The sequence below is a fragment of the Aplysia californica genome, unplaced genomic scaffold, assembly GCF_000002075.1.
Source record: "Aplysia californica isolate F4 #8 unplaced genomic scaffold, AplCal3.0 scaffold00007, whole genome shotgun sequence".
In the NCBI taxonomy this organism is placed as follows: Eukaryota; Metazoa; Mollusca; class Gastropoda; order Aplysiida; family Aplysiidae; genus Aplysia; species Aplysia californica.
Genome location: NW_004797277.1, coordinates 511,612 through 524,308, shown reverse-complemented (window position 1 = coordinate 524,308; position 12,697 = coordinate 511,612). Strand labels below are relative to the sequence as shown.

Here is a 12,697-nt window from a genome sequence, read left to right as displayed (position 1 = left end):
TTGAGCCCTCCCCCCTACCCCCTCAACTCTATCACAAAGCAAATGAAAGTATCTTAACTAATGAAATAAGCAGTTGAAACCGTTATGAAGCTATAACCTTGCAAATGCAGAAATCCCTAGCAAAATAGATGGTACCAACTTGAAAAAGGAGAATAACCCAGTGTATTTTGGAGTACAACTTGACAGCAAGCTCAACCTGAAACAACACACCAACAACCTCAGGAAGAGGGCTATGAAGAGACTTAATCTCATCAAACGACTAGCCAGTACCAACTGGGGATCAGACAAGAACACCTTGAAAGGCCTCTATTTAGGATATACTAGAGCTGTTTTTTATTATAATCTTGTTCTACAAAACATTTGCAGTAAAACTACAAAGAACTCAATGGACACCATCCAAAACCAAGCTCTTCGTTTTATCTCTGACAGAATGAGATCCTCACCGACTGCGGCCGTGAAATCCACACAAATTTTGAGCCTTTAGAAACTACAAGAAAAAGGGCAGCTTTAGAAGTATATGAAAGATCTAAAAAGCTAGAAAATAACCACCCAAATAGAATTCTCGTTGACAAGTGGAAACCTAATCAAAGACTAAAAATTACAAAATCTCCAAGAAAAACATCACCTCCGTGAAAGACGAGAACCTCTGGAAAGAGTTCCCTCAACTCTTTCACCACCTCTCACCATAGCAAAGCCAGAAATTAGGAAAAAACTTTTGGACAAGAGCAGTAAAAACACATATCCTGTAGCACTAAAATATTCTGCCCTTGAAACATTTTGATTTCCTATCCACCAACATGGATTCACTCATACACTGATGGAGGCAGCAATCAACGCTGGATATGGGTCAGTGATCAACTTGCCCAGTGGGATAAAAAAAGAAGTCTTTAATTTCAGCGGGTCCTTCTGCTCCAATTTCATTGCCGAACAACAGGCTGTCACCAACACAGCAAACTACATCAACTACTTGTTTGACACTAACCCACTTGCTACCACAGACATCGTTATCTTTACAGACAGCCTTTCAACACTAGAGACACTTGAGAGTGGGACTGATGTGAACAAAGATATATTGCACTTGATTTGGAGTCTACATAATTTGATAAGTAGGCACCAAGTCAGAGTAGTCCTACAATGGATTCCTGCCCACACTGGGATACCGGGAAATAAAAGAGCTGATGCTCTGGCAAAGAAAGGAACTAGCCTCCCTCAGCCTGAAATTCCTACTAATTACACCACCTGCTGCCAAATGATCAAGTCAAACCTCAAGGAAGACTGGATGAATGATTGGGCCACAGGTACGACAGGAAGGATGATGTATAGCCACATGAATAAACCACTGGTCAAAGATCCAATCAATGAGTTGAGGAGGGGAGATCAATCCATAATCTTCCAACTTACAACACAATTTGTACCCCTCAACCAACATCTCAACCGAATTGGAGTAAAGCAGTCTGCTGCCTGCCCACTCTGTGACTACTGCTCAGAGACAGTGGAGCATCATCTGTTCTTCTGTAGAAAACTAACTGATTTAAGGGGATGTTTTCTTCCCAAGCTTTCCCACACATCTAATTGCCTCTACTCCTCAAGACAACGATTAGGACAGACATGCAGCTATTACCGAATGGCATCATGCAGAAGAGTTAACGTTCAGATGCTACAGGATTGCTAACAACAACAACAACAACAACAACCAACCGTTATGATCACACGCAATGAACACAGAGTGATCAACTTGGCGGCTTGCTTGTTTATCCAATCACTGTTGTCCCCGCTTAAAACTACAGTAACCTAACAACCAATCGAACGTCTTTAGGGCTCAGCAAAGGATGACCCCGTTCCCACGCCTCTTCCGTAATGAAGCTCTTCTTATAAAATGGTAGAAGACTGGAAAAAATAACACTGTACTGAGGGCTCACTCTCTCCTAGCCCTGACTATGGGGTGAAAGTTTACGACACACTTTCCTCCCAGTGACACAGATACCTACACTCTCATGGGACTTTTGTTAGGTGCGTTCTACTTTTTTTTTGTGGATAAATAATAACTTCCTCTTTTGGTTTTATCGTTGCCTACTTTAGGTTTAGCGTCCGGTGGCGGAGTGGTTAGTGCGCTCATCTCCGAAGCAGAAAGTCCGGGTTTGAGCTTCCGTTCGAACACAGATTTTTTTCGCCCCCTCCTGCCAACCCAGCCATAATGGGTACCTGACTTCGAGTTGGGGAAGTAAATGTGGCGTGGAAAGGAACTGGTCACCCTACCACAATATGCCGAAGGCCTAGGAAGTTGTCTCACTAACAAGGCAAATCCCAATGTCGAGATCGGATACAGGAACAACTTACTTTACTTTTGATTTCCAAGAAAGCATTGTTGCCTGACCGTTCAGAGACTATCTCTGATTTTCCTGAAATTCAGTCAAAGTGACTTGCATATAATTTTTTTTACAATTTGATTTTGTCCAAAATGCATCTTTACCATTGTCTACAATGGTATACAAGTTCTTTGTGATTATGAGCACAAACAGCATAAGACAAACAGTCATATCAATTGTCAGGATCTGCATGGTAGCCAACTTTGAAGAGTTTCTGATTAGATTAAATATTCATGATTTCCTTTTGAAAACAGCTTAATATTGTGGTATATAGACAGCGAAAGATATTGTCAGTATGCTAGTGTTTTAGTGCCCATAAATGGCAGCTTGCACTGTATGCTTCCCAGGAAGTTGAGTTTGTTTCAGAATGCTTTTAGGTCTGCTGGGGTAATAGTTGGTATAGATTGTGAAGATCATAGAGCTTGCTGTTGAGCGGGGATTTGCGCTATACAAATGAAGATGATTATTATTATTATTATTATTATTATATCAGAAGTGAAACTCAGAAAGGCTGCTGTAACAATGAAAAATAGGCTTTGTTTTTAGAAATCACCCCTGATGTCTAATGATGGAAACGAGATGGAGAAAGCAATAAGCTTTCTTCTGTTTCTATGCGACTTATTTTGATTGCTGACAAAATGTATTTCTTTGTGAAATATTATTACTCTTTTATTCCACAGATCTGTAATTGATAAACTGAAAGAGGAGGACTTAGCTCAAAAAGCTCAAGAAGAACAAAACAGGGAAGATGTGTCCCCACCACCACCTCCTGCTGATGATAAGGATAAAAAGAAGTCTGCAAAGTAAGATTGTGTTCTGGAAGTCTTATCATGGTTTATCTTAAATAAAACATCCTGATAAAAGTTTTTGAGGAATTGAGCAGCCTCTCATAATTCTTTGGAGGCTGTGCCTCATTTCCTTTCTTACAGTGAATAATGTTTTCAAAACTACAGTAACCTGAAATACAGTGTAACTTGTTCAAGATGACCATCCATTGTTATGGAAAAATGTGGTCATCTTAGACAGGTAATTACTGTGCTCTTAGACAGTGTAATTGTAAAAAAGAAAATACCTCAAGGAGGGTTATGGAGAGTGGTCATTTCTACAGGTTATTGTTTTTGGATACACCGTCGTTAATGCAGCTTTGACTCAAGAAGGTAGATTTTCCTGACAAATCCACTATTTTTGTGTCTAAAGTAGGAACAAATTTCTAAGTGCTGCTTAATTGTCATCATTCATTTTACATCTTTTGGATGGAGTTAATGCAAATTTTATAGATTGATAGAGTGGTCTGAAAAGAGCATTGAAAAGGCTTAATTGAATTGAAAACAGGCAATAAGCACGTGCATTGTAGTATGCCAGAGAATTTGATTAAATGAGTGCTTTTTGAAATTTTATTGAATAGTAATAAAAAAAATTCTATATGTCTTATTTAGAGATAAACAGAAGAAAGAGGAGAAACAAGAAGAGTAAGTGGCCCAGAGTGTTCACAGTTGGCCGTGAAGTAACTTTGTTAGCTTTATAAACTTACACATTTCTCTTTGAATTGTTTTGTGCACTTTTCAGTGCATGCTTCAAGCTTGCATGCTGCATGAAAAATGTTGTTTTTGAGTTCAGTTGAAATTCACAGCTAGCTGTATTCTTTTCAGAATTTGAAATGAACGTAAAAGAAAGAAAAATAATGTCTCATCTAGAAACGGTTTGTCTTTTTGATCGATAATTTGAATGTGAGGTAGGTGTCACCTGTTTTTAATATTATTATGTATTTCACAGAGTCTTTTTGCATCATTTTATAACTGCTAATTGTGATGCATCATGGTGAAATCAGGTGCTCGTCAAATTAAAAAAATCGAAGAAACTTTGATTTTTCTGCGCCTTTGGCTAATTTTATCGAATTTTTGTTTTTTGGCTCAACACTTTTTTATGTCCATTAAAAGATATATTTATGTGTGAAATTTGCTGGAAAAATGTTGACTAAAGGCACAAAAAAATGTAAATTTTTACTGATCAAGGACTCTGAAGTTTGAAAGCCATGAAACTTTGGCAGCCATTTTGTTACTAATTTTACTTCTGAAACCAGGCAACCTCTACCTCCTTTAATCATAAATATTTGGACTTCTATTACATCGAAAGATAGACAAATGAACTAGCTTTACGTTTATACCTCTAGCTCCACATGCTAAAAAATTGATGAGTGCCTGATTCCACCCCATTGTGTCACAATTCATAGTTTGAGATGTTACCAAAAATTGATATTCAAAATCTAGGTCTTTAGATGTTTTGTAATTTGAATTTCATCTTTAATTTAAGAAGCAGTTATCATCATCATTCGTTCTGTAAAATCAGTTACACTCCAGTGCTTCTGACTGAGTTCTTTTCTTTTACTGACAGTCTGTATGTGCGTTTTGCATGGGTTTACAATCATGTGGTGTGGCTTTAAAAATGCTTCTGCTCAACATTTTCCTTTTTGTACTCTCCATATCACCTGGAATATTGTCAAAAAGCTGTATGATGGCATATTCTTTAGAAACATGTTGTATTTAGAAAGGGTTGAAGTGCAGTCTTTTAGTGATGTAGGCTACATATGTATATGACAATATACAAGAAGCTCATGGCACACAGATTAAAAAATTACAAAAATTATTTTAATAGAATGGTGTTTTATTTTAATCTAAAATTATGACAAACTGAAAGAATATACAGGTTTTGCTACCGCTGAGAGCAAAAATATGGGACAGGATGGTTGTAAGCTTAGAGGTATAGGTTTTGAGCACAGCATGGCAGGAATTCCGAGTGCCACAACACAAAGCTGTGTGACTTCTGTGAGCAGAAAGGTTATGTTATGCAAGGGGAAAAGATATAGGTAAAGTGTATTGCTTATGGTTCCTAAGAAGTATTATATCCCAAGGTGACACAGCCAAGGTTTTATACTGAATCTTAAGTTTTCTTATTTTCAGTTACAGGTGAAGTTTTCTAACTGATCAACTTTGTGCCTTTTTAGCTTTCTTTTTTAAAATTTGTTTTTACTTATCTGATTATTTTTCAGTGTATTCATAAGTCAGACGGAAGGTCGTAAATAGAATTTCTGCTAGCTTATCAGCAATATTATGATATTTGATCTGTGTATTGATGGCTCATAGCACATGCTTGTAATGATAAGGGCTAATGAAATAGTGTTTGAAGTTGTTTTTTTAAAGTGTTGGAACATATTTTTATAATTGTAATAAGCGATATTGTGAATATAGGGAGAAAAACCATAATATTGGGCCTTAACATTCCCTCCCTTTGCTTGATGTTATTCAGTTAAGAAATATCTTGTTTGATTAACTTTTTTTCTTTGGCTTTTTCTAGGAAACCTGGGAAAAGCAGTGCACCTGTGAATGTAATTCCTGAACGGCCGCCTGAGTTGTTTGTTGCTGGAAGTGAAGCAGTAGCTGCCGTCAGTCAAGCTGTGTGTGCATGTGCAGCTGCTGCTCAAGGCATTCCGTTGTATCGCCATGTCTCCAACATAGCAAGAACAAAGGTGGGCGAGAATATGGGGTTTTTGTTTTGAGTTCAGTTCTTATACATTCCAAAGTAATTATCATTCAATCTTAAAATAAATATCATATTGTTACGACTCATCTTTTCTATGAGTGAAATCTCTTTGGTTTGGGTTCACTGTCACATCCATGACAAAGTATAACACAATATTTTTCTTTGGTACACCTCATTCAGTAAGGCGTGGCAATAGGAATTTAATGAATGGGAGAAAAAAAAATACAGATGTTATGGAAGATTTCAAGCTTCCAATTTAAAGGAATATATGCTTTATAACACAGATAGGTTGAACACAGAAGACTCGAAATCACACATCTGTTGAACTGTTCCTGTGGTGCTGTTTTTTCCCCTTTAATAATAATAATAATAGCTTCAATAGCTACTATAACTGATTAACTGCTCTTCTGCTTCCACTATTACTTTAGCTACAAAATCATGCAAAGGATAACATTTATATACAGTATAATCCACTTATATCGACTGCCGATGTATTGGCATTTTGACATATCGACATATTTTCCAATTACGAAATTTTTCCTTCAATATCTTCACTAAACAATTCCTCTTGTATAGACTTTTTTTCGGCACATTCTGCTTTATCGACATGCTTCCTGGGTACCTGACGAAGCCCACTAATGTAAATGGGGGAAAAAGTCAAGCTAACGGTCAACAATTTAGTTCTTCATTAAGTCTGCATACTCGCCAAGTAGCCTATTCGACACACCTGGCTTTAGTAGGTCATGTAGGGCTTACACAGTGTAGTCTCCAACGCAGTACAGTGCCTCACAGACGTGAGCGTCTACCGCGCTGGGCATCACCTCCCTACCCTCACTCCCGATCACTCACTCCCCTTCCCCATCCCATTCTCAGTCTGTCGCTGGCAAGTGCCACGGTCAGTGAGTCAGTGCCTTGCCTTTCCATTTTCCCCAGCAAGCGACCATAAACAGGCCTTACAAGGATGCTGCGACAAAGTTTGCGCTGGCGTATAGTTTGCGCCTCGCGTTGCTCGGTCTTGGGTACTGTAACTCCAACCCTCCCCCCCCTCCCCTCTGCCTCTTGTTAGTTTCACTGTGTAGTTGTGTAAGAATCAAGGAAAGCAACAAACCAGCTTAAAAAGTAGTGTTGTCTTTTTACTGCTGACCTCCCCTTGTTTTTTCCTCTTTGGCTTTATATTTCATTTATCGACAATTTTATATATCAACATCAAATCCACTTCCCAGAGCATGTCAAAATAAGCGGATAATACTGTAGCTCCTTTCCTCTCAGTGAATGTTCAATGTGCTTTAGACAAAAGTAAATGAATTTATTAGGTGATATCAGGATCACGACGTCGTGTATGAAGAAAATGCAAATATAGAGCAGTATAAGTAGCTATATAAGTAATATAAGTAATATTATTATTATTATTATTATTATTATTATTATTATTTATTATTATTATTGTTGTTATTACTATTATTCCTGGCAACTGTTGGTAGTGGGTTCGAATACTGTCAGAGACCCAATGTTGTGTCCATGGGAAAGGCATTTCACACAAATTTTCCTCACTTCATCCAGGTGGAAATGTGTACCTGGGTATAGACAGTGAAACATATTGTCAGTTTGTTAATGTTTGAGCGTGTGAAATCGGCAGCTTGCACTGTATGCTTCCCGGGAAGCCAAGAATATTTTCGAGTGCTCCATGGTTTGTTGGGTTGTAAAGCACATCGAGCATGCTGTAGGGCGTGGATATATGCGTTATATAAATGCAATTATTATCATATTTAGATGAGCTGAATGTTCAATGCATTATCCTCATGTTTGGCTGTTAAATTGCTCTTTTATTCACTTAAGTTTATGTGTTTGAAAGCAAGTGTGGTTAGTTGTTGAATTCTCTGGTGCGGCATGCTCCGTCTTCCTATCAAACATCTATTGTCATTATCTCTCCTCCTCCTTTTTTGTGTTTGTTGCTCTTTTACAAGTGCCGTAAAACTCTTACAAGAACAAAAACTCTTTTATAACATCTCTAATCGTCCAGCACTCATATGACCTAATTGTGTTGCAAGTGTCTGAAAACTGTACCTAAATGTGTTAAAGCAGATGTGAAAAAGTCACGTGTTCTTTTGAGGAAGATGATCTATGTATTTTAAAGGTTCTTGAATTGCTCATAAGGTCCCTTTCTTTATGCATTTTACATATTTAAAGAAAAATACTTTTTTGTCAAGTTGACATATATGCCTGATAATCTTAATGTGTGATCCAAGAAAATTTCATCTTAGCTTTTGCATTAAAACCCATACAGGCAGATTAGATTCTTTTTTCTGCTTTCCTTGCAAATTAAATTTTGTCCTTTGCCAGGCTGAAGTGTTCTCATATACATCAAAAAAGAAAAAAGAAACACAGTCATGCATGGTGGCTCAACCTTTACAAATAAAGCAGACCTATCCTATTGATAATCAGGTGCTGTGGGTTTAATGTTGATATATATCTTTAAAATTCCATTGAAGGCACCACAAAAATCTAGACATAATATATACATGTTGCTGCTAGTCAACCAGCTGTTTCTGGTTATGTAAGTGTGCACCGTTGCTTGAATCAGGGATGTCATGCACTCTAAGTGTGTAGGGAAGCAAAATATTTATATATAACTGGCGCTCGTCAGTTTTTGGGCTTGTGGAGTTTTTGGTGTTATCTTAAGGCCTGTTTTTTGTCTTGCTTTCGATGAAAGAAATACTCATTTGTCTTGAATGAAAGTCGAAATATTTGTGATTGAAACAGGTGGAGGCTTCAGAGACAAAATAAATGAGAAATAGGGTGCCAAAGTTAGGTTACTTCCAAAGCTTGAGAGTCCTTAGAAACTGCAAAGTTTCATTTTATCTGCTTTTAATCAATGTTTTTAAGTAAAATCCACCTAGAAATGTGTTTTTGAATAAACATAAATTGTGTTAAGCCAGTAAACAAAAATTCAATAAAAATTGCCAAACGAGCGGAAAATATGTCGCTTTCTGGTTTAATTATCTTGAAAAGCACCTGATTTCACCACGCTGCCTTACATAGAATCTATTAATCAGTGGTAAGACTTCTTTTTGATTTTTGGCTGTTTTTTTGTGTGCCAAATTCTGATATGTAATGCAGTGTATGCTGAGTTGGTGGTGGAGACTGAAGACTCATTACTGCAAGAGATTTGCAGACTCAACTGTCCTTCCCTTTTCTATTCTTTGGGTTTGTGTTTTATTATTTTATTTGTTACCCAGCAGTTTAGTTTGTTTTGATTTATATTTTTGTGGGTACGAGTTCCTCTGACAATGCTTATTTATGAACTGAATAGTAATTCTTTACTCATCTGACCTTTCTTCCTTTTTCTTTACAGATCTCAGCAATGAAATTATCCTGTCCACAACTCAAGGGGACACAACTGACACTTTCATTGTGGACTTTGTAAGTTTTTTTTTGTTTCCAGTCTTTTTTATCTTATCATGGACGCTGTCTCGTTTATTATCTTGTCTTTTTTTGTGACCCTGCCTTTTCTGAAAACTGTGAAGAATAACATTCATTATCATACAAAGAGAATCCTGTTTAGCTACTCTAATAATATTCTGGTTTGTTTGTGACTGTTAATGGATGGGACCACTTAAATTGTATGCAAAGTTTACCATATAATAGGTTAACTTGTGTATCTTTTTCAGATGGCAAAGCTTGTATTGATTGTTTCAACATTTATTTTGCCCGATTTTCTGAATTTTGTCTTTCTCTTCTATCAGGCTGTTGGTCTGAATGCCCGATTTCTCAAACTTGGTGGTCCAAGCAGAGGGGAAAGATCCTGTAAACTGAATCGCTTATTGCAGATCTACAGGGAATTAGAACCAACAGAAGTGACTCAAGAGGACTCCAACACTGTGACTCCGAGTGGCCAAAATGAAAGTCAAGTTGGGGGAGAGAAAGTGGTGGAGAAACTAGAAGGCCTTAAGGAAGAGGACGAGGAAGAGAAAGAATCTGCTAGAACGGAAGACGGCACAGAGGGCAAAGAGGATGCAGAAGAGCCAAAGGAAGAAGGAAGATGGGGAGAGGAGGAGAAAAGTTGTCTCAAACAGCACTCCCCATTTACATTCCCTCTTATACAAAACCCACCTCCACCAGAAGAAGTGGAAGAAGATGGGGAGAAAGAGGATGCACCTGCCTCTCCAAGTTCTAAGAAGAGCAAGTAGGCCCGGCTTTGGTGGGTTGCCTGAGTATTTTGTTTTAGCCTGTGATTCAAATATTATTACATCATTGTTTTCACCTCAGTTATGTCTTTTGATAGTGGACAACCTACATAATAATATCTATGACTGTAAGACAATGCTCACATTTTGAATAATTGTTGATAGTGCTTTTTGTTTTCCTTGTGTTATTTGAGAAGTCTGAAAATCTATAGGCCTACTCCTTCTGTTGACAAATATGTGTGGGGAAACAGGAAAGCCTTTCATTTGTCATTGTGGGCAGTTCTTAATCAGAGGGAAAAATGAGTTGAAAATAGCTTTATGATTGACAATGATGGTTGTGATGAAAAGGCCATAGCTTGGTGCATGAGTTAAATGTCTTCAAACTTTAAAAAAAATCCACATTTAACACAGCACATAGAACCTCTTCAGTAATCTTTCTTGAGATGTATAAAGTGACTGTGTGAAGGTTTTCCTTAACTGCCAGGACCTATTACTCAGCATGGAAGCGCCACCAAATGTTTCAGCTGAAATAAGCTATTGATCTTCACACAAGAAAGGGAAGCATGAAAGGGACTGAATGGCTATAGAATTGGTACTGTCGGTGAATAAAAGACAAGTGTTACAAATTTGCTGATCAATGTCAGCTCACAGTACATGAGATGTCGCAAAGAACAGACTCTAATTTAAGGAGGTAGAAAAAGAAAAATGTGGATAAGATACAAGTAGAGTTCACCTGTTCAATATTCCTATTATTTCATGTGAATTGCCAATTACAGGTGCATGAAAATCTTAAGTTATAAAATAACACCAGTTTGTACATAAAAAGGAGAGTATTCTATGCTGTGATAATTTTTGTGTTTAGACATAATTGTTTACTGAAATGAAATAATTTGATGCTTTTACTTTGTCCAAATAAAATTGTTTAAAAACCCTATCTTGTTTATACATTGCTTTCTGCTCCATTTCCTCATTGTATACGAGTTAATTAATAATACAGTCGAACCTGCCCTGACGGCCACCTCTATAAGACGGCCACATGTACAAACGTCCACTTTCCATTTCCCCCCCTTGTGTTTTTTCTATATAATTTAACTGTGTAAAACAGGCACCTGTCCAACGCGGCCGCGGCCATCATATTTTAACACACAACCCCTATCACACTAAGCAATAACACCTGTCTTAGACGGCCACCTTAGTGACCCCATTCATTACGTTTTGTCATTAATTGTGCATTGACTCCTGGCGTTGTGGGCGAGCCGTCATAATCTAATCACCTGTCGTTGTTGTTAGGTAGTCCCTCCAACCGATCATGTTGCGTAGGCCCCTCCCACTGTTGACCAATAGGTAGCAATTTCCAGCTGCTGGTGAGGGAAGCGTGTGATCCCTCATAACCCATAAGCCCCGCCCAGAACTCATACACAAATCGTAAGTGAGATGAGTGGTCACTGTTTACCCAGTCTGTAACAAAGTAACAATGGACGTCAACATGGACTTGTGACAGAAGCGTCGCTCGTTCTTCGAGTGGTGGCCACCCATATGTTTGTTTTACCATAGCACTCGGTCCTCCTTGTCTGACACATTTCGTTTTATTGTCACCCTTGCACAAAATCAGCATCAAAATAAAAATAACAAACAAAATACAAACCACCACCACCACCAACAACAACAACAACATAAACTCCAACAGTGCGGCTACTTTCGATTGGGAATGGGGTTTATTTTCTTCATCTTGATCAGTCCTGCCTAAGACGGCCACCTGTCTTATACTACGGCCACTTTTCTCCTTGACAATGGGTTGCCGTCTTACACAGGTTTGACTTCCTAACAAAACCAGAACCATGGTGCAAAACATTGTTCCGACGTCATTCAGATTCTCATATGTATACGAGTATGGGGCTTCCTTAATAGACTTAAGGTATCAGGCCTGATACCGGTTCATTCCAGCATTTTGAAACTAGTTTTTTTTCTCCCCACACCTGTGGTCCTATGAGAAATAGGGTCCAACCAAGGAGCGTAGATAACGTCATTAGGTCCAACAAGAACATATCCTGTAGACTTCTCAGATAAGGGCAAAAAGTATGGATGTCTTCTGTATAATTGCAAACGCAGAACTTGCTTTGGTAGGCTAGTTGGAAATAGAAAGACGGGCGCTTCCTAAAGTGGTTTTTCCATCCAAAATTTGCAACTTCCCAAATAAAGAGAAATCGTGCTCAGTATTGTTAGTCTACAGAGATATAAAGCACTTTAAACAGTGCACCACTCCCGGTACTTGTAAGGCCAGTCCTGCTTCCTCTACATTTTGTTGTGGGGAGGGGTAAGCATGTAAACTTTGCTGATTCTCATAATCAAATTATGGACACAAAAAATTGTCTGTCTCCAATGCTCATGGGAAATTTAGGTAAAAGTAAAGTTGACCCCACCCCAACTCCAACCTTTCGACCGCTTCAAACCTTGTTTGCAGGGCCGAGGTCAAAGTAGGGCCACAGTGGGTTTGGTGGGTGTGATCTTTTTGTTGTGCGAAGACCTGAGGGTGGTTTTTTTTTTTGGGGGGGGGGGGGGTACACTTACACTAAGACTATAGACTCCTTGTGACGAATTTTTACCCCCGAA

General features: G+C 38.2%; 1 protein-coding gene and 1 long non-coding RNA gene across 2 annotated transcripts in view; both read left to right on the top strand.

Annotated features, from left to right (window-relative positions):
* Positions 1 to 5,919, top strand: part of LOC101851906 (enolase 4) — an 11,949-nt gene extending 6,030 nt beyond the window's left edge. The window contains exons 5-7 of the mRNA XM_013081791.2: positions 3,047 to 3,169; positions 3,803 to 3,835; positions 5,718 to 5,919. Coding sequence (XP_012937245.1) covers positions 3,047 to 3,169; positions 3,803 to 3,835; positions 5,718 to 5,919 — 358 coding nt within the window. The remainder of the gene's footprint in view (positions 1 to 3,046; positions 3,170 to 3,802; positions 3,836 to 5,717) is intronic.
* A 3,336-nt stretch (positions 5,920 to 9,255) lies between these two features.
* On the top strand, positions 9,256 to 11,020 carry LOC106011492 (the record flags this gene model as incomplete). The annotated part of the gene is given in 2 exon segments (XR_001184762.2): positions 9,256 to 9,323; positions 9,647 to 11,020. It is a non-coding gene; the product is annotated as an enolase 4 (long non-coding RNA).
* Between the last annotated feature and the right edge of the window lie 1,677 nt (positions 11,021 to 12,697).